This window comes from Balaenoptera acutorostrata, chromosome 8, assembly GCF_949987535.1.
Source record: "Balaenoptera acutorostrata chromosome 8, mBalAcu1.1, whole genome shotgun sequence".
NCBI classification, from domain to species: Eukaryota; Metazoa; Chordata; class Mammalia; order Artiodactyla; family Balaenopteridae; genus Balaenoptera; species Balaenoptera acutorostrata.
The window spans coordinates 75,217,976-75,236,668 of record NC_080071.1 but is presented as its reverse complement, the minus strand read 5'-3'; the positions used below and the strand labels follow the sequence as shown (position 1 = coordinate 75,236,668).

General features: G+C 55.6%; 1 protein-coding gene across 2 annotated transcripts in view; it reads left to right on the top strand.

Moving 5' to 3' along the window:
- Positions 1 to 643: 643 nt before the first annotated feature.
- The window catches only part of TNS1 (tensin 1), a 207,413-nt gene continuing 189,363 nt past the window's right edge, over positions 644 to 18,693 (top strand). Inside the window, exon 1 of one of the 2 annotated variants that reach the window (XM_028167912.2) lies at positions 644 to 788. In XM_028167912.2, the coding sequence (XP_028023713.2) occupies positions 693 to 788 (96 nt within the window). In that variant the 5' untranslated portion in view covers positions 644 to 692. Of the gene's footprint in view, positions 789 to 8,056; positions 8,164 to 18,693 lie in introns of those variants that run through there. The other variant, XM_057551606.1, reaches the window with a different exon arrangement.

The window sequence follows — 18,693 nt, the reverse complement described above, 5'->3', positions numbered from 1 at the left end:
GGACAGCCCGTCCAGGTTGTGTTCGGTGTCCTGACGTGCATGCCAGGCCCACGGATGTTTCTGCTTCAGTCATGGAAGCCGGAGGTCTCCGTTTAAGTTAATCACGTTATGCTCTGGGGAGCAATGTGGAAATTAGAGTGAGGTCTGGAGGGAATCCGCACACACAGACGCACACACACGCACACTCACACACTCACTGCAGCTTGGAGCACAATGCTGCCGCCACCGCCGCTGCGCCTTCCCCGCAGGTGGTCGCCTGGCGCCTGGCACCGCCTCTGCTCTGCCGCTCAGCCTCTCCTGCGAACCTCTCCCCGAGCCTCCTCCTAAGTTGCCGGGGTGCCTGCGCCCGCCCCCGCCCCCCCCCACCTCAGCCCGCCTGGGAGACCGGCAGGCGGAGGCTGTCACAACGAGGGGAGGAGAGATGCAGCAGCTGGAGGAAGTCCCCGAGGGTGGAGGCGCCCTGTAGCGCCCACGTCTCCCGCCGGGTCTTCCGGGGGAGATGGAACCACGTCGGGGCCGCGCCTCGGGGGCCCCATCGAGCTCCTCCCGCTAGAGGGGCCGGGACACTCGGGCTGCTCCTTCGGGGCTGAGCATCCGGGAGACCACGAGGCGGGGCTCTCGCCTTCCTCCTCACCACGCAGCCGGCCCTGCTTCCGACCCTTGCGCCCGGGGCGCGCACGTCGGGATTAAACATGACTCAGCTGAGCTGGTGCTTCTCCTGCGTGATTCGATGGAGCAAGTACCTCTTCTCCTGCTTCCTGCCCCTGCGCTTCTGCCTCCGCAGACAGGTAAACTCACCTGGCATCTGCCCCACCCCTCCCCGACAGGCACTCTCCTCCCTCGGTCACCTAGGCGTCAGGTTTATCACCCTCTCGCCGCCCTCAGGGACACCCATCTTGACTGCCGTCAGCGTGGCTTTCATGAGAGTTTAGGGACTCCTGGGGGAGCCCCCACTCATGCATAGATCCGCAAGGGGGAGTGGCTGCCTCACCGCCAGGGCACAGCATCTTGGAAGTCTGAAGGATAACATTGGAGTCTGTGCGAGGGCGCTGGAGAGCTGGGCACAGAGGAACATTTCTGGGGGCTTTAAGCGTCCCTCTCAAGTTTCTGTGGGAAGGGAGGGCAAGTTCCTGGAAATGTCTCTTTTTCCCCCGATGGGTTCAGAGGATTCAGAGTTAAGGCTGAGATGTAACAGAGTGAGATGGAAATTAAGCTGGTGGATGTCAGGAGGGATTTCCTATCTATTCAGGAGGATGGGGGGACCAGGGAACCGGACATGGAAAGGACGGGGGCTGGGGCAGTAGCTGGCTTAGTGAGGGAGGAGGGGTCTGGTGGGACCCCCAGTGCTGTGGATGGGCGTGTCATGGTTGAGCATCTTTCTCCCAGAGAAGATCCTTGTCAGTGCCTTCAGGGTGTGCGTGCTTGTGTGTGTGGAGGGGGGAGGTTAGGGAGAGAGAGGAGGTGGGTCATAGCTGGCCAGCAGAGTAGCGAGCTGGTAAAACTGCAGGTAACCTTAAATCCTCCCCTGGAGGCACAGAGAGAGTTCCAAGAGCATGACCTTGAGCCCCCAGAAGACTCCAGTGAGGGGAAGGATTTCAGGGACTGGGGGGTCTGGCTTTCTGATCCATTCTCCATTCCGTAGGGAAGCCAGAGGGGCCCCTGTCACATGGGGGAAGGGGGCTCAGTGGCACTCAGGTTGAGTGCCAGCTGTAGAGCTGGTTTGCCTGGCTTTGAATTCTGGCTCTACCATTTGCCAGCTGTGGACCTTGGGCAAGTTACTTACTCTGCCGGTACCTGTTTTCAAACGTAGAATGGGGATTATAAAAATACCTATATCACGGGGTTATTGTGAGTATTAAATGCAGTAGGACATTTGAAGTGGTTACCAAGTGCTTTCTCTGTATTAGGTACTCAATAAAAATTAGGAATCTTTTCTTTATTCTTGTTGTGACTTTCCATGGGGCTCTCCCTCCTTGTAGACCTTCAGGCAGGCCAGAGATGGGGTATGTGGGAATGGAGGGATTTCTCCCAGTATCCATTCTTCCCATCACATGGATAGGAAGGATTTTTCCACTCCATAAGAAGCTTGACTGTTCAGCGCCTCCTCCCAGGTGCTGCCTCCAGTACTCAGTTTCCCCTACTGCTACTCCGCAGTGGGGAAAAAGTGCCAGTAGGCTTCCGCTCCAGTCACCCAAGGTGTGCTTTGAAATCTTCTAGCAAAATACATTGTCTCCAGTGATTGGCTGAGAAGCAGGTGCTGCGGCTGTGGACCACAGGGCCAGAGCCCCATCGGCGTTCTTGTGGGCTCTGAGTTCAGATGCTGCGGAGTCCGGGTTTTCAGGTTTGGGAAAAGGCAGCCTGCAGCGGGAATGGCCAGCCGAGACCAGGTCAGTCGGACCCCAGTCCACTTGGCGATTCCCGCTCCTCATTTGCAGAGGTTGAGGATGACATAACTCCTCCTGGGCTAGGATTTGAGCTGGGGGCTGGGGGTGAGGGGCTGGGTGATCAGCTGCAGCTGCCTCCCTCCAGCCTTTGAGGGCCTGAGTCAGGCAGGAAATGAGAGCTGGGGAAGATATCAAGATCACCGAGTCGAGCTCTGGGAAGGATTTTATTAAAAATTGTTGCGATTGGGCCCAGACACTGTCCCCACCCAGGGTGCTGATGGAGGGGAGGTAGGAGAAGGGGGTGTAAGTGATGTTCCCTCCTGGATCAGCTGGAAACTGAGGCCCATACAGGGCCTGGTTGGAAGCTCACTTTCCATCTTAGGGAGCATTCCGATTTCTGAAGTGCAAGGGGGAGACCTCCATCTTATACTGGAGGGGTGGTGGGCATAGGGGCAAGGGTCTGGACCTCCCCTGGCCCATAGGGTACCTTGGTGGGCATTAGGATGAATGTGTCGTGGGCCAGGCTTGGTGAGTAGAGCATGGACGAGTCTTCAGCCCCCACTCACCCCTTGGCTACACCCTTGTTCAATGAACATCCTGCCCAGTGGTACATGGAGGTGCTGCTAGGGCTCCGAGCCCCCCAGAACTCAAAGGCTGAGTGTGTACGGGGGTGGGAGCAGGGAGAGGCAGCATGGCTTATCTGAACAGAAGCCCTGTGGCCAGACCCTGTCCTCACCCTGATCTCAGGCCCCAGGGCTTGCTAAGACTGTGGTTTTTCTCTTCTGGTTGGCTCTTCTAGAGCCACTAGGGAGCCAGTTGGTTTCATTCTGACCCAGGTGGCAGTGCTGTCCTCGGCTTCCCTCTATGTGTCCCCCTTCCCCCTACCCCCTCTCCCCCGCCCCAAGCCAGACCTGGGCCTGGGCAGTTGACGTTCTTCTTGGAGCTGCAGCCCTTGAACGAGGAGTGGGGAGGACAGCTAACACATCACCTCAACATGGGACCATAAGCCCTAGTCTCTGGGTGATGGTATTGCTAGAGGAGCAGCAGGAAAATTTTCGATCCCCACGAGATGTGGAATCAGACACCCCAGATTCCGTTCTCACGCATACTACCTGTGTGACGCTGAGCAAGTTGCCGAACCTCTTTGCCCCTCAGTTTCCACATCTGTAAAATGAGAGCTGGTAGGAGGCTTTAGTACGCTACCACAATTAAGTGTCTGGTTAGTTAGTATTGATCTTTCCGCGGGCAGGGGGCGGAGGGATAGAGCTCGAAGGAGCCATGCTGTTGCCGAGGGCTTTGTTGTCAGATTCCTGCGTCCCGTGCTGTTGGGATCTGCATTTGGACGTTGATGGGGAATCCCAGCACCAGCTCTGCACCTGCCTATTTGGTAGGAGGCCCCCGCGACGGGCTGCGATGAAGGCTGTGGTGTGTGCAGGCCCTGTGTGAAGGCAGCGGGCTGCAAGGTTGGCAGGAGAAAGGTGAGAGCATGACTCTGGTCCTACAGTGACTGGACAGCTGGGTGCTTGCGAAAAATCTGGGGCCCGGGAGCCACAGCTCTGTGACCTCAGGCTGGTCCCACCCCGTCCCTCCACTGCAGTGTTGTCATCTCTTAGATGAGGGGGCTGGTTAGGTGAGTGGTGCCCCAAAGCCCAAACCCTCCTGGCAGACTTGTTTAATTTAATCCGGCAGAATGATTTAAAAAAAAGAAAAAGCTGACGTTTAAAATTTTGCATTTTTCATATTTTATATAAAAGATTTTATAAGATAATATAGATTTGGGGCTTCTCTTGACAAATCAAAATATTTGACAGTGTGGGCTCATGTTGCTGACACCACAGCAGCTGTCACCGAGGAGTGGGATCCCCTTTAGCTGGGCCTGCCCTCTCCAGGTCCCCAGAGACTCCTTGCCCGCTACCTTCATTTAACTTCTGTCAGGTCCCCGAAGGATCTAACTGTGACCCCTGGAAAGGCTCCAGGTCTTTCCAGCTCTGATGTTCTGTGACCTTCAGATTCTGTGACCAGTGGTGACAGAGGAAAGACTTGATGCCATGTTAGGAGATGGGCTGACAGCAGGAAGAACTTTTTGATGGACAAGTGTGGAAGGATAGGAAGAATGGATTGGAGGGAGCTGGGGCCTTGGCCTGGGAAATCTGTGGCCTCACAGGAGGTGGAGCTGGAAGGGACCTTTGAGACCATCAGCTTGGTCATTTCTCAGGTGAGGAAACTGAGGCTGAGAGAGGGGAGTGCCAGGCTCAGGCTTACGAGGCCTGTTAGCTCCGTTCCTGCCCTCACTCACTTTTCCCTCAGCTCGGCTCACCTCCGGGCCCAGCGCCAGCCCCAGAGCCTGCAGTCCTGGCTGTTTCTTCAACTGGCTGCTGAGCCAGGGGCTGGAGGGCAGTGGGCAGCGAGCAGGAAGGCTCTGCGTGCAGAGGGGAGAGTGGAGTTAAACGCCAGCTGCTGCAGAAATGGCCGGGGCAGTGGGTGGCGTGGCACAGGGTGGGTGTCTGCTGCGTGTGAGACTCTGGTCCAGGCATGGGGTGGGGATCGCAGGATGGGTGATACTGCTTCAACCTCTGGAGGGTCTGCATCCTGAGAGAGCTCAGAGACCAGGGTGTGGCAGGAAGAGATGGTGCTGAAGAGAGGTGGGTATTACAGGCATTTGCAGAGGTATGCAGGCGAGGTATGCCCAACGCCCTTTCAACGCCCTTTCTGGCCCACTCTGGCCCCAGAGGAAGGTTTGGGAAGGGGTAGTAGATGGCAAAAGGTTTGGGAAGGGGTAGTAGATGGCAAAAGTAGTAGATGGCAAAAGTAGGAAAATATGTTAGGACCCATTGATTGGTAGAGTGATTTATTGCTTCTTCAACCATGTCTGGCACCTGCTGTATGCCAGGCTCTGGGGATACAAAACACAGGACATGTCCTGCCCAAGGAACTCTCCCTATCTGTGGAAGGGGGGGGAGGGGACACCAGCTGTGAAGGATGAATAATGGGTAACAAACCTGAAATAGGGTCATTACATAGAGTAGGAGACACTTCAGGTGGCAGAGTTGAACATTCAACAGGGAAGATGGAGGATGGGTAGCAGGAAGGACTTCCTGACAGTGAGAGGTTAAGATACAGGAGAGACACCCATGGTCTTGGAAAAGGGGAATTCTGGGCGCAGGGTTCCTCTGAGGGGACCCCCAGCACTAGGGTTCTCCACTCCTGCTTTCAGTCCCGGCTGAAGGGACTGGGGAGGGAGCTGGCCTGGGGGCTGCAGGGCCCCCTTGGGTTGCACGGGAGGCCAGACAAGTTGGTGTCGCTGTGACTTGGTCTTTGGTTGTGTAGCATTTCTGGGAAGCAGCAAGGTGATTTCTCAGAACTCCCAAGATAGCTGCCAGCAGGCACATCTTCTAGTGACGTTGGCAGCAAAGGGCTGTGGGAGCAGGCGGAGGAGATGGGTGGGAGTGGGCGCCAGGAGGGCAGGGCTGAGCTTGCTGAGCCCTTGAAGTTGCTGGGAGGCTGGCAGGGCTGGTGGTGGTGGCTAGGGGTGGGCTCAGGGGCTCCCAGAGAGGCCCCCTGAAAACCACTCTTCCTTTACTGCCCTGGGCTTCAGTGGAGAGAGGGAGGGTTGGCAGGAGCGTCCATCTGTGGACATGCCCAGCGGTGGCTGCAGGGCCAGCTACATGTGGGACACTGGTCCATTTCAGTGTTGGCTAAATTGTCAGTTGAGCCCTGGCAGGCTTGGGAGGGGATATCCAGAGGCATTGTGGTTCTGGAAAGGGATGCAGGGTAGGGGCAGAATCTTTCATTGCCCCCACAGCTCTGCAGAAGGACTTAGAGAGATGTGAGAAGGGCCCTGATTCCTCACCTTGTCGTCTTCATCAGAACAAAGACTCTTAACTCAGGTACCTGCTCCAGGAGGGACCAGAATCAGACAGCTTGCTTTAGTGTCCTCCCCTGACTTCTCAGAACCACCAAGTAATAGAGTCCCTTGTGCAGTGCACAACCTGCACATCCACATGTGGCAGCCTTTTCCCAGACAAAGTGTGAATGTTTCCCTCTCATTCTGGAGTTTCCTAGGTAGATGTCCTGACTGGACTGTGGGCTGGGAGCCAGTACACCTGTCTGGGCAGGTCCTCCTGAGGGGAGAGGCTGGTTGTAGAGACTGTACCCTGGGGTGGCACCGTGTATGGGGCTGACAGAGTGGTGAGGGCAGGCTCTTGGGTGCGTGGGGGAGAGAGGCAGGGGATATATAACACTTTTTACATGTGGCCCAGGGCATCTACCCCATGCTGGTACGTGTGCATAGGAGCTCAAGCAAGAGGACTTTCTTGCCAAGTTACTCAATCCAAGAAAATGGTCTCAGAGTGCCTCCTCTGGGTGGGGCCCTGTCCTCAGCACTCTGTGTGTTTATCTGAGCTGGACTGTGTGTCCTGGTGTGTGTGTCTACAGAGGGGGGTGGGGCTGAGCCCTCTTTCTCTCCCCGGAAGGCTCCAAAAAATAGAAAATAGAGCGGGGTGATTCACCAGCCCCACCCACCCTTACTTGGTCCAGCTGCGGCCAGAGCTCAAAGAGGAAAGTTTCTGGGGGGAAGGTGGAGGGGGGAGTTGAGACAATGAGGCCCCGGGGCCGATTTTGCTGGATTCCCCTGTGGTGCCCCCTGGGAATACATTTGGATACCCCTCTTCTTCCCCCCACCCCAGACCCCAAACTTCTGGCCCTGGGCTAAGGTGAGGGGGAGGGGAGGGAAGGGCTGGCGGGGGCGGGTGGGGGGACAGTGTTGGGGGAGAAGTAGGCACGTGGAATGGTGGGAGGTGAAAACTGGGCCCAGGGAGGGGGAGCAGGGGCGGTGGAGGAGGAAGTGGGGAAATGCAAACCAAATGTTGGCCCGGGGCACAGTCAAGAAAAACAGACTCTCACGGGAGCCTGGAGTGGGGCTCCTTTTAGGAAGGGCAGGAAGGGCTGGGACAGATGTTTGGAGAAAAGAAAGAAAGAAGGGGAAAAAAAAGTAGGAAAAAAGTTGGAATGAAATCCACAGCCCTGGGAGCAGGGCAGTTCTCCAGCGGTCTCAGGCCAGGCTTCTCTTGAGTAAAGCGTGGCGTGGGCTCTGAGCTTGCCGAATGGGCACCAGGGTGCCCTGGGCACTGACCTAGCTAAGTGAGTGCAAGTGACTTTGTGTTCCGAGGGCAGGAGGGCATGCGTGTGTCCTTGGAGATGGGATGGGGCTGAGGAACCCCAGCTCAAGCGGACTGTGCTGTCCCATGTCTGTCTGTCCCTCCATCAATGGTCTGGGGGTGGAGGTCTGCAGTAAGTAGAGCACACGCCAGGCCTGGCAGTGTCAGATCCAACCAGAAGGCAGGAGCAGCTTGGTGGCTCATAGGGGTTGTGTGTCTGGGGTTGTGTGTCTGGGGTTGGGGGTGGCTTCTGGGGGGAGGGGCTGTCTCCAGTAGCTGTCCCTTTGCTCTGCTTCCTTCCCACCCCCCGCGAAGCAGGGCTTCTGACCCCCAAAGCCACCAGTGGAGCTGGGAGGAGGGAGGAGACAGGAGGCTGGGAGTAGGGGGTGGAGTGGGGGGAGGAGGAGGAGAAGGAGGGAGGGTGAATTGGAGGCAGGCAGGGCGAGCGCCGCAGATGCTGGCTGAGCCAGAGCAGCCGCCGCGGACGCCGCGGACTCGGAGCTCCCTTCTGCCTGCTCCGAGGGGGCTGAGAGCTCAGGGGGACCCTTTGCAGTCCCCGGGCGTGGCCCCAGGGACGGGGACCCTCGAAGATGACGTGGATCTGTCTGTCCTGCATGCTCTGGGTAGGTGTGGTTGCGTTAGCTAGGAGGTCGAACCCCCCCACCCCCCCACCCCGCCTTCGACCTTAGCCTTACCCTGAGAGCCTGGGCTTGGGGGAGTGTTGGTGGTGAAGGAGGGGGCCTTTCTGCCTCTGAGGGACAGAAGGAAAGACTGACTTGAGTAGACCCTCAGCCTGAGTCCGTCCCCATCAATGGGGCCCAGGCCCCAGTTCTGCTGGTCAGTACATCCCACCTCCCCAGTGTCCTCTCCCCAAGTTGAGTCCAGGAGCTGTAAGTAGAAGGAAGCCATCACAAAGTTTGTTTCTTTTTGGAGCTACTTCTGTCTCCATTCCCACCCCACACCGGGGTGAAAATTCTTCACCCCTCAAGTTGTTCAGCCTAAGAGTCTGAGGGGGGGCAGTGGTAGGGGCCTGAGGAACAGGGAGCATTGACCTAGAAGATGAAATCTGGAAAAGCCAGGCTGGGGAAAAGTTCTGCTCGGGTTCCGTCACTTTTACCCCAATTTCAGCTTCTACCCGCTGCCATCCTCCCCCCTCCACAGCTCTCCCATCCTTACCAAGACCTCCCCCGACCCCCTCCAGTCCCAGAGGAGGAAGCCACGGCCTCCTCTTCCCCTTTCTTGGCCCCAGATTCAGGAAGGTGTGTGTCGGCGCAGGGTGCTTGAAGGGTGGGCAGGCAGGGTCTGGGGGCCACATGGTGAGGGTTAAAAGTCTTGAGGCCAGTCAGGGGCAGAGGCTCCTGGGAGAGAGGGGGCTGGGAGAGGGCTGACTGCTGCAGGAGGGGAGGGGGCAGGGACGGGAGACCCCTTCCTCAGAGGGGCTCCACTCTCTGGGCTGGGTGAAGGCATGCACAGGGGTCAGGAGGGCAAGGAAGTCATCCCTGGCCGAGGTTAATGTTGGTCTCAGAGAGAGTGATGGCTGGTTTGGGGGAGGGCGCTTCAGGCCCAGGATCCAGATGTGGCCTTTCCTGCCCCTTTCCCTGTTCCGGCCAGTCCTCGGGAGGGCCCTCCTCGGCCCAGGCAAGCCCAGGCTGAGGTCAGTGGTGAGAGATCAGACTTGGGCAGTCAGGTGTACTCTGGGCAGAGAGGGGAAGTGGGGAGGGGGCTGGCAGGAGGGGGTTTGGGTGGCGTGGGGGGCTTGGGTGTGGGCGTGGGTCTGAGTAAGAGACTGAAGGTGTCTGGAGCGTCCTGCACAGAGGATGCATCAGGGGTTTGCTGGGCTGCTGTCAACATCTGTATAATGGGAGCCTTGGCCAAGGTCATTTCTCTAGCCCCTTTCAGCTCCCTGGGACAGACTCTGGAGGATGGTGCTGAGGAGAGAGGCTGGCAGGGAGGGAGGCCTGCGGTGGGAAGGACGGCAGTTAGACTTCCAGGGGTGACGCTGGTGCGGATGGAGACAGGGCCACGTCAGCGGAGAGGCTCTGGGAGAAGCGCTGCACGGCTCTGAGCCTCAGTTTCCCCGTGGGTGAGACGAGGGTGATGGCGGGGAGGTGCAGAGAGGTGAGCATAAGTGCCTCGTCCATGTCACTTCTCTCCCTGAGAGCTGGGGACCAAGGGCTGGTGTGGATGCAGCCACTTTTCTAAGGCCCTCCCCTCACCCCTTTTCCTGTCCTCTCTCCTGGTGCCTCCCCCCCCCGTCCCTCCCCAGCTCTGTGAGACAGCCCAGCAGGCGGGCTTCTGTGGGCTGGGGAGAAGGGTGTTTGCTCTCCATCCGGCCCCGGCCTGGATGCCCATTGCCAGGGTGGGCCCGAGTCTGGAGGGTGTGGACTGGCCCGAAGGCACAGCCCTGGCCCTGTCAAGCTCATTGTCCCCCTCCTCCAGTTGTCCCAGGCAGTTGTCCCAGCAACCTTCCTCCTTTCCGGGTGGGCCTCTATGGGGCTGGGGTGTAAGTTTGTAGCAGGAAGGGGAGGGGTAGCTGGTGCTAGTTACGGAGAGGGGGCATGGAGGTCCTGGAGACCTTGACAAGGGAGCTGCTTCTGCCTTGAGAGGCTCCTGCTGGTGGGAAGTGCGTGGACTTTGACACCAGGCAGGGCTAGGCTCAGATCCTAGTTCTGTCTTGGGTACAGCAGTTCCCTTCTTGAGCCTCAGTTTCCTGATTCTGTAAAGTGGGGAGAATAATACACACCTTGTCTGGCTGGGGTGAGGACAAAGTATGTCAAAAGACCAGGTACCCAGGCACTCAGTAGGTGCTCAGTAAATGCCGGTCCCTCCCCCACTCCACAACCTCCTGCTTGGCTCACGGGATCCCCTGTATTGCAGATCTGATGTGCGGGAGGATCTCCCCAGGAATAGCTGCAGACATTTCATCCAAGAAGTAATTTATCTGTAACGCGTAGTTTTAACAAGCTCTAGGAATAAAAATCACTTTATTAGCTGAGGAGCCGAGCTATATATTATGCATAACTTGATTTTCTCATCAAATGCTCCCATTCGCTATTACATATTCAAGCACGGTTTATTTAGAAAATAATTACATGCCTATTAATTGAGGCTTTTTGGTGTTACACCGACGGAGTTAGAGCTGCAGGCCCTTCCTTCTGGAGGGGCTCATTCTGTTCTCAGGAACTGGGAAGGGGCTTATTAGATGGGGCTGAAAGAGCCACAGGCATGACTGGGGGCCAAGTACAGCCCTGGCCCTGCCCTGAGCAAGCCATGTGGCCTCCGGCTCGTCACTTGACTTTTCTGGACCTCATTGAAGCTGACCTCTGAGGCCACTTCCAGCTGCAGACAATGAAGTGTTCTCTTTTCTGGAACTGGTGTCTTTCCCAGCGCTAAGCACACATTTTTGTCAGAGGGTCCTCGTGAGCCCCCGGTTTCCTGGTGTGCAGCTCTTGCCCTGTGTACCCCACTCTGACCCCTCCATCCTGAACTCACTCTCTTTGGAGTTTTGTTAGCCTGTAAGGGCTGTGCCCACCGGGGGCCTCCTGGCCACGTGTTTGGGAGCTAGGCTGGGCTGCGTGACGCTGACAGGGTCTGAAAGAAAACACCCCCTTTGCAAAATTTTTCAAAATGGCGTTTGAGGTACAAAGTCAGGGAGCAATACCATACTGTTTTTCTGCAATGCTCAGTGGGAGTGTGGCTGGCTGGCCGAGAGCACAGTGCCTGTGTTTCATCCTGGCCCTGTGACTCGGACGCTCTGTGGCTTCGAATCTCTGTTTCTCGGTTGGTTTCCCCAGCTACCTATAGCGTTGTTAAGTTTTAAAGGAGCCAATACATTTCGAATAGCGTTTCTCCCCCAGTAAGAGCTCAAGAAATGTTAGCTCTCTTTATGTGACGGCACATTTCAAGGCCACGCAGCAAGTTAGAGTCAGAACTAGGACCTGGCCCTCCTGCGTCCCCATCCAGGGCTTTCCATTCTGGGAGTACTTTGGGGAAGGGCAGGAGGGGGTGTAAGGATGATGTGAAGGCCCAGAACATGCAGGTCTTCTCCTGCAGGCAGCGTGCACAGGGTCAGAGCACGGATGCTGGGTGTGTGGTCTGGGCTGCCACGTAGCCTCTGTGCCTTATCTGTGTCCATTTCCTTGACTTATGCAATTTCATTTGAACCTCACTGTAATTCTGTGAGGTGGGAAGGTCAGGGATGGCTAATTTCAGTTTCTAGCCAAGGCGAAGGGGACCCACAGAGGGGAAGTGGCCTGCCCAAGGGGCCACATGGCCACTGGGTTCAGTGCTCCTGAAAAGAGGAAGGGTATGGGCCGGGGGCTTTGCAGCTCTGGGTTCAGGGGTTGGTGGCCAGCAGCCTAAGGATAGGAAATGGTGTCGGGGAAGCACTGTGACAAAGAAAGCATCCAGTCATTCTGCCGGCTCAACACCCACCCACCCATGTTCCCGTCCATCTATCTCACCAATGATTATAGAGTGCCGACTTTCTTCAAGAAGCTTGCAGATATTGGGCAAATGATTACAATAAGATGGGTGTCACCAAGAGGGAAACTGTGGGGACATTTAAGGGGGGACCTAGCCTAGATTGGGGGAGAAGGGACATATCAGGAAAGACCTCTTGGGAGGTGAACTTTAAACTAGATCCAAAGATGAAGCTGAGACCTCAGAAATCCAAGTGCGGGAAGTAAGAATAATTGACAAAGGATAAGAGGGGGCTAAACCAGCCAGTAGATGGCCTTTGGACAGAGGGGTCCTGCCGACACAACTGCCGGGGCTCCTCCAGGTCACACAGACGGCAGCTGTGGACACACCCTTGGAAGTGGTGGTAGTGCCATGGTTAGGGACCCTGTCTCAGACAGACCTGGATTTGAATCTTCGTTCCATCCTGCCCTCCTTGTGTGTCGCAGAGCACGTTCCTCAGCCTCGTCATAGGATGTTGTTGTGAGGATTCAGTGAGGGAATCTGTACCAGCCCCTCGCCGTGATGCCGCACCTTCAGACTATCCACATCTCTGTGCCCTCCCACTCCAGGAGATGATTTCATGTTAGAGCACAAAAAAGGGACCTGGGACTTGATGCTTAAAAATGTTGGGACGTGGTTTATGAAGGAGCCAAGGCGAGAGAGAGAGAGAAGCAGGCTGATGGCGAGAGATGGTCCAGCTCAGGAAGCCGAGTCATGGGCCGAGGGCCACCAGGTAGAATCCCGGACTCCCCAAGCCTCCGCGTGCTCCTCTGTCACACGGGGAGCTCAGTTAAAGCCGCTCTCTGCATCCTTCCTCCCATGGAGATCCAGGGCTACTCGGTGTCAGAGAGCTTTCTCCTCAGCCGGGTGATGCCAGCACCTCAACCCTTGTTCTGTCCCCTGAGGGCAGGACAGTGGGAGTGGGTGTAATTACACTAGAGTGAACCAAGGTCAGGCTCCTTCTGACTTGTTTTGGGCTCACACTGTTCTGGACACAGGGGACATGGGGCAGAAGCACGTGCAGATGTGGGCACCTGGGGACTAGTCCAGCGCACACACAGGCGTGACAACATGAACCAGAGCCCGATTCTGGTGAGCGCCTACTGTGTGTCAGGCGCTGTTCCAGCGTGTTTCCAGGCATTGTCACAACCTATGGGCAGTTGCTATGATTAGCCCACTTAACAGATTAGTAAAGTGAGGGAGACAGGGGTTAAGCAACTTGCCCGGGGTTACCTAGCTAACAAGTGGGGCAGCAGGGACCAGTCAGATTGCGCAGAGTGTTGTGACGGGGCACCAAGCACGTGCGACTGAGGAAAGGAAGTGGCGTTGGGCGGCCCTTAACCCTGAATTGAATCATGAGGAAATGACCAGACCAGTCCAGATACTGAGAGACATTCTGCAGAACTGCCTGGACTCTTCAAAAAAGTCAGTGTCATAAAAGGGAAATCATAAGGTGGAGTAATGTGTCCACATGAAAGAAGAGGAAAGAAACCCAGCAACTAAATGTAATACAAGATCTTGCTTGGGTCCTGAGTCCAAAATAAAAACAGACGCAGACCCAGCTCTAATGGGTGTTATTGTAGCAAAAGGGGAAATTAGAATATGTTACTGAAGATTAGATAATGCTATCCTATCGATGTCAAATTTCCCGAGGGCGGTGATTATATTGGGCTGAGGTAGGGGACAGAGACAGAGCATGGAAGCGGTGAATCGGGGCCAAGGGCATAGGCATATTCATCTTTTCCGGAGCTTTTAAAATTTTCATGGTGAAAAAAGAAGACGGGGTGGGGAGGTTGATTTTGAAAGAGGTGGGGGGTGGGTATCTGGGGAGATCTCCCTGCGGGGATGAGGTTTGAATGAGGCCTTCAAGGATGCCTAGAAGCTTGACAAGCTGAGAGGGAGGAAGGGCATGCTGGGAAGAGGGAAAAGCAGAGCAGAAGCTCAGAGGTGGATGCAGGGTAGGGAGTTGGGGAGTGGGGCGAGGGGATTGAGATGGCTGGGTGGGCGGGGTATGGACCACGGCTGCTTTCTTGCTGACTTGAGGGAGTGCAGGTCTTAACTTGGGTGCCTGGGAAGGCATGGAAGCATATTGGGGTGAGTGGGGGTGACCCCATAGAGCTGTGTTCCTTAGACGCTGTGTGGGGAGGAGGAGTCCAGTGTCTTGGGGCAGGAGGCCGGAGGCTGTTGCAATAGCTCCAGACAAAAGTGACAGGGCCTCCAATAGGCAAAGGCAGTGGAATGAAAAGCACAGGAGGACACAAGAATATTTAGGGAGTAAAATTTGCCGAGTCTGGCAACTGGTTGGATTGGAGGGTGGAACCGGGAGGAGTTGAGAGTGACTCAGAGTTTTCCACCCGGGGCGACCAAGAACATGGTCAGGCCATTAGCTGGCTAGGGGATGGCGGGGCTGGTGGTGGTAAGGAACTTCCGTGTGTATATGAAGGTGAGGTGGGGTTGCAGGGAGCTTGCGTTTGAGGGGCCGGGGCGGCAGGGGGCTGCCGGACGCCAGCCTGCAGCTCCACTGGGAGTCCCAGTCTTCCCCATAGAAATGACCACTGATGCCAACCAGGTCCTGGCATCCCAATGCAAGGTGATGAGACATGGAGGGGTGGATGGCCGGGAGGCAGGGAGAGGACCGAATGACCCTCCAAGTCTGTCCTAGGCCTGCTTTTCAGTGACTCTCTTTCCCAAGGCTCACTAGCTCGTAGGCTTCTGCCCTCTGGCCTCATCATCCAGGTCTCCTAGTGTGGGGCGCAGGGAACCTAGTGGGGCTGGGCTGGGGAATTTTCTTGGGGAGGCGGCAGGAGTTCATGAGCTGGAGGACCCTAGGGTTATCAGTCCCCCTTCATCACCACCCCCACCCCACTGTGCTTTGCCCCAGGGGGCAGGGAGGAGCCAACAAACAGCCATTCCCACCCCAAGGCCAAGGACTCCTGCCAAGGCTGCCCAAGCCAGATGCACCACACCCCTCTGACAGGCAGCTTGGCTGAACGGAGGGTGGGAGGGAGAGATCCCCCAGAGGGCCAGGAAAGCCCTCCGATGCTGGGTGGGCTTGTTGCAGGGCTAGGGCTCTGGGTTTGGAGGGTAGGGAAGAATGACTTCGGCTGGGACCCCTTCCCTTTTCTGGGTTCTGGCTCTCGAGGGAGGTAGGCGTTGGAAGGACTAGGCAGCTCCTGCCATGGCCAGGCCTCTTCTGTCCTGAGTTTCCCCCAGGTCTGTTAGCAGCGAATCCAGCAAGGGAGGGGCCGGGTGTGCTTTGTGAGGCTGTCTGCCACTTGTCAGGGAAAATGATGGTCATTGTCATAACAAGCCATTACCCTTGAGCTCGGTGCCTTATGGGCTCTTTCTCATCCTCTGCGTGTACCTGCAGAGTAACGTGGGCGAGGGCAGGGTAGGTACTAGACCTTTGTTTATCTTCTTCCTCTGGATTTTGACATATGATTGTTAGGAAGTTCTTTTTCCCCCTTGAGTCTAATCATAAGTCCTGGCAGCTTCTGCCCACTGGGTTTTGTTTTGCCTTCAGTAACTTCACAGCAACTTCTTTTTTTTTTTTTTTTTTTTAACATCTTTATTGGAGTATAATTGCTTTACAATGGTGTGTTAGTTTCTGCTTTATAACAAAGTGAATCAGTTATACATATACATATGTTCCCATATCTCTTCCCTCTTGCGTCTCCCTCCCTCCCACCCTCCCTATCCCACCCCTCTAGGTGGTCACAAAGCACCGAGCTGATCTCCCTGTGCTATGCGGCTGCTTCCCACTAGCTAGCTATTTTACATTTGGTAGTGTATATATGTCCATGCACAGCAACTTCTTACGATGACAGCTCCTTCAGATATTTGAAGATGTTCCATCCTAGACTTTCTCCTCCATCATCCTGGGAAACCTTCAGACCTCTGTGGATGACTTTTAACAAGATTACCAGACATCCCAGTGTATAGCCAGGGATGCTATACATCCGGGGTCACTTTCCTGGGCATGGCTGAACTGGTCTCCTCACTTCCACCGGGGTTGCCCAGCCTCTCATGGAGGGGTGATGTCTCATTAGACGTCCCTCTCTCTGTAACCAGCAGCATGTCCACTCCCCAGATCCCACAGTCCCTTCCTGTCAAACTGGCCCATTATTTCCCCTACACTGTGTACACTCAGGCTGTCTTGTCCGAACCCCTTATTTTCATCTGGGGACTGTGAGGTCACCAGCCTAGAAAGCAGGTCTCTAGACTCCCATCCCAGTGCTCCCTCAGCCAGACAGTCAGGACGGGGTAGGGGTGAGGGGTAGGAGTGTGCTGGGCTATCACCCGGAGGCAGCTTAAGGAGGCCATGAGCGAGGCCAGAGAGTGTGTTTTCTGAACCCGATTCCTGTTCTCCAAGCCCGGGCGGGAGGAGAGTTTGTAAACTCAGACTTTATGGAGTTGGCCAGGCAGGGCGGGCAAGCCCAGGGCCCAGGGGAGAAGCCTGGGTGTTTGCTTGTCAGCCTGGAAGTCTCCACCTACTCCCCATCTGTTTACTGGACAGCCTGGACCCTCTTTGGGGAGATTCCACTGCCCTGACTATGCTTTCGGGAGGAGGTCTCTTTGCCTGGGCTTTGGGGGAAGGGCTGGATTTGGGGTATAGGCAGAGAAAGCTGGGGGATAAGCTGGCACAGGGAGCTTTGCTGACTTAGTGGGGTAGGAGAGGCAGGCTTCGGGGGGCAGACTAGGCCTGAGATGATTGGGCTTTAGGGCTTCCTGCCTGCTCACCCTCCCAGACAGGCCTTGAATTGAACCCCAAGCCTCCTCCCTGCTCCTCCTCCTATCCTAGGCCTTGGCTGCTGCAGTTGACGCGGGACTGGGTCCCCTCCCTGGAATGTCTGTGACAGAGATCATTCGGAAGGCCGCCAGCCAGGGGCTGAGATGGGAAAATGGGGGAGGAGAGACCTCAGAATAGGAGGGGACTCACCTGCCCCTCCTTGTGGGATGGGGGACACTGGGTCAAGTCCAGAGCTGGACCCTCAGCCTACCGCCCCCCTCCCCTTCCCCAGCTGAAGCTGGAAGCATAGCTCCCAGAATGAAGTGTCTGGAATATCAGAACCCAGGTCCTGCTGCCTGGCCCAGCCACCAGGGGGCACTGCTGGTCTCTTGCACCCACTCCTGACTCCACCACCCTCTGCTCTCTGGTCTCTGCTCTGGGCTTTATATCTGCTCCGTCCTGCCTCCTCACCGTCTTGACAAATAGTCTGTCTCTTTGAATGTTGTGACAATCTAAAACTTCAGAAAAGTGGCAAATACAGTGCAAAGAACTTTTTTTTTTTTCTGAGCTATTTGAGAGTAAGTTGCTGACACGTTGCCCTACCACCCCTGAATACTTCCCTATTTTCCTACAGGGACTTTCCCCACCTAACCCAACACAGCCATCCAAGCCAGGAAATTGACATTGATGCGTGACCTTCTCATCCTCAGACACCACTGAAGTTTGGCCAGTTGTCCTAATGATGTCCTTTGGGGGCGTGGAAAGAATCCAGCTCAGAATCAGCCGTGGCATTTGGTTGTCATGTCTCCTTAGTCTCCTTCAGTCTGGAAATCTCCTCAGCCTTTTCCTTGACTTTCGTGACCTTGTCACTTTGGAATATTATAAGCCACTTAATTTGTGGACTGTCCCTCCACTGGGTTGGTCTGATGCTTCCTCATGATTAGGTTCAGCTTGTGTCTCTTTGGCAGGAGTATCGCAGAAGTGACGTTCTGTTCTCATCCCCTCCGTGGCACACAATCTCCACTCATCCTGTTACTGGTGACGTTAGCTTTGATCACTTGATTAAAGTGGAGTGTGCCAGGCAAAGTTACTTTTTTCCCCTTTGTAATTTATAAGCATGATGTGGGGAGGTGCTTTGAGACTCGTAAATACTCTGTTCCTCATCAGACTTTGACTGTATTCACTTATTTCACATATGAGTATGGACTCATTTAAGCCATTACTATCATTATGTATTTTGATGCTCAGATCTTCCCAGATCTGAGGAGCCCCTTCAAGCTGGCTCCTGTGTCCTATTGTCTGTCTGTCCCCCTTTGATTCTCTGGTTCCCTTTATAGTCTCTGTGTGTTTCTATCTAATCTCTCCATTCTCTGTGTGTGCTTGTTTGTCTCTGTCTTTGTCTCTGCCTTTATCTTGGTCCTCTTTTTTTCTTCTCTGTCTGACTGTTGCTGTTCCCTGTCTTCCTCTGTCTTCTCTATCTGTCCCTCTTTGTCTTTCTGTCTCTTGTCTCTGTCTCTGACTCTTTCTGTCTCTCTCTCCCCCTCTACCTCTCTATCTCTTTGCCTCTTTTCCTACTGGCTTTCTCTCTCTTATTTTGTCCGTTTTTCTCTCCGTGTCTGTCTTGGTTCTGTCTCTTTTGCCCAGGACTCACCACTACAGGATCTTCAGCTGGGAGTCCTGGACATGCTGGGTTTGTGGGATGCTGCCACCCGTCCTCTGAACACACAGAGTGGGGAGGCTTGGACCAGCATGCTAGGAGGGGGACTTGGAGGAGAATGAACCTTCTCCCTGGTCTGTGATCATGTCTGTGTGTGTCCATGCATGTGCAGAGGGCATTGGAAAGCTCTGTACCTTTCGGGGGTGGGGCGCGGGCGGCAGGCAGAGAAGCGTCAGTGTCTGTGCTCTGCTGGCCCCTGCTGCTGGAGCCGGGAAATGAATCCAGTTAGGTACCAGGGTGAGGTGC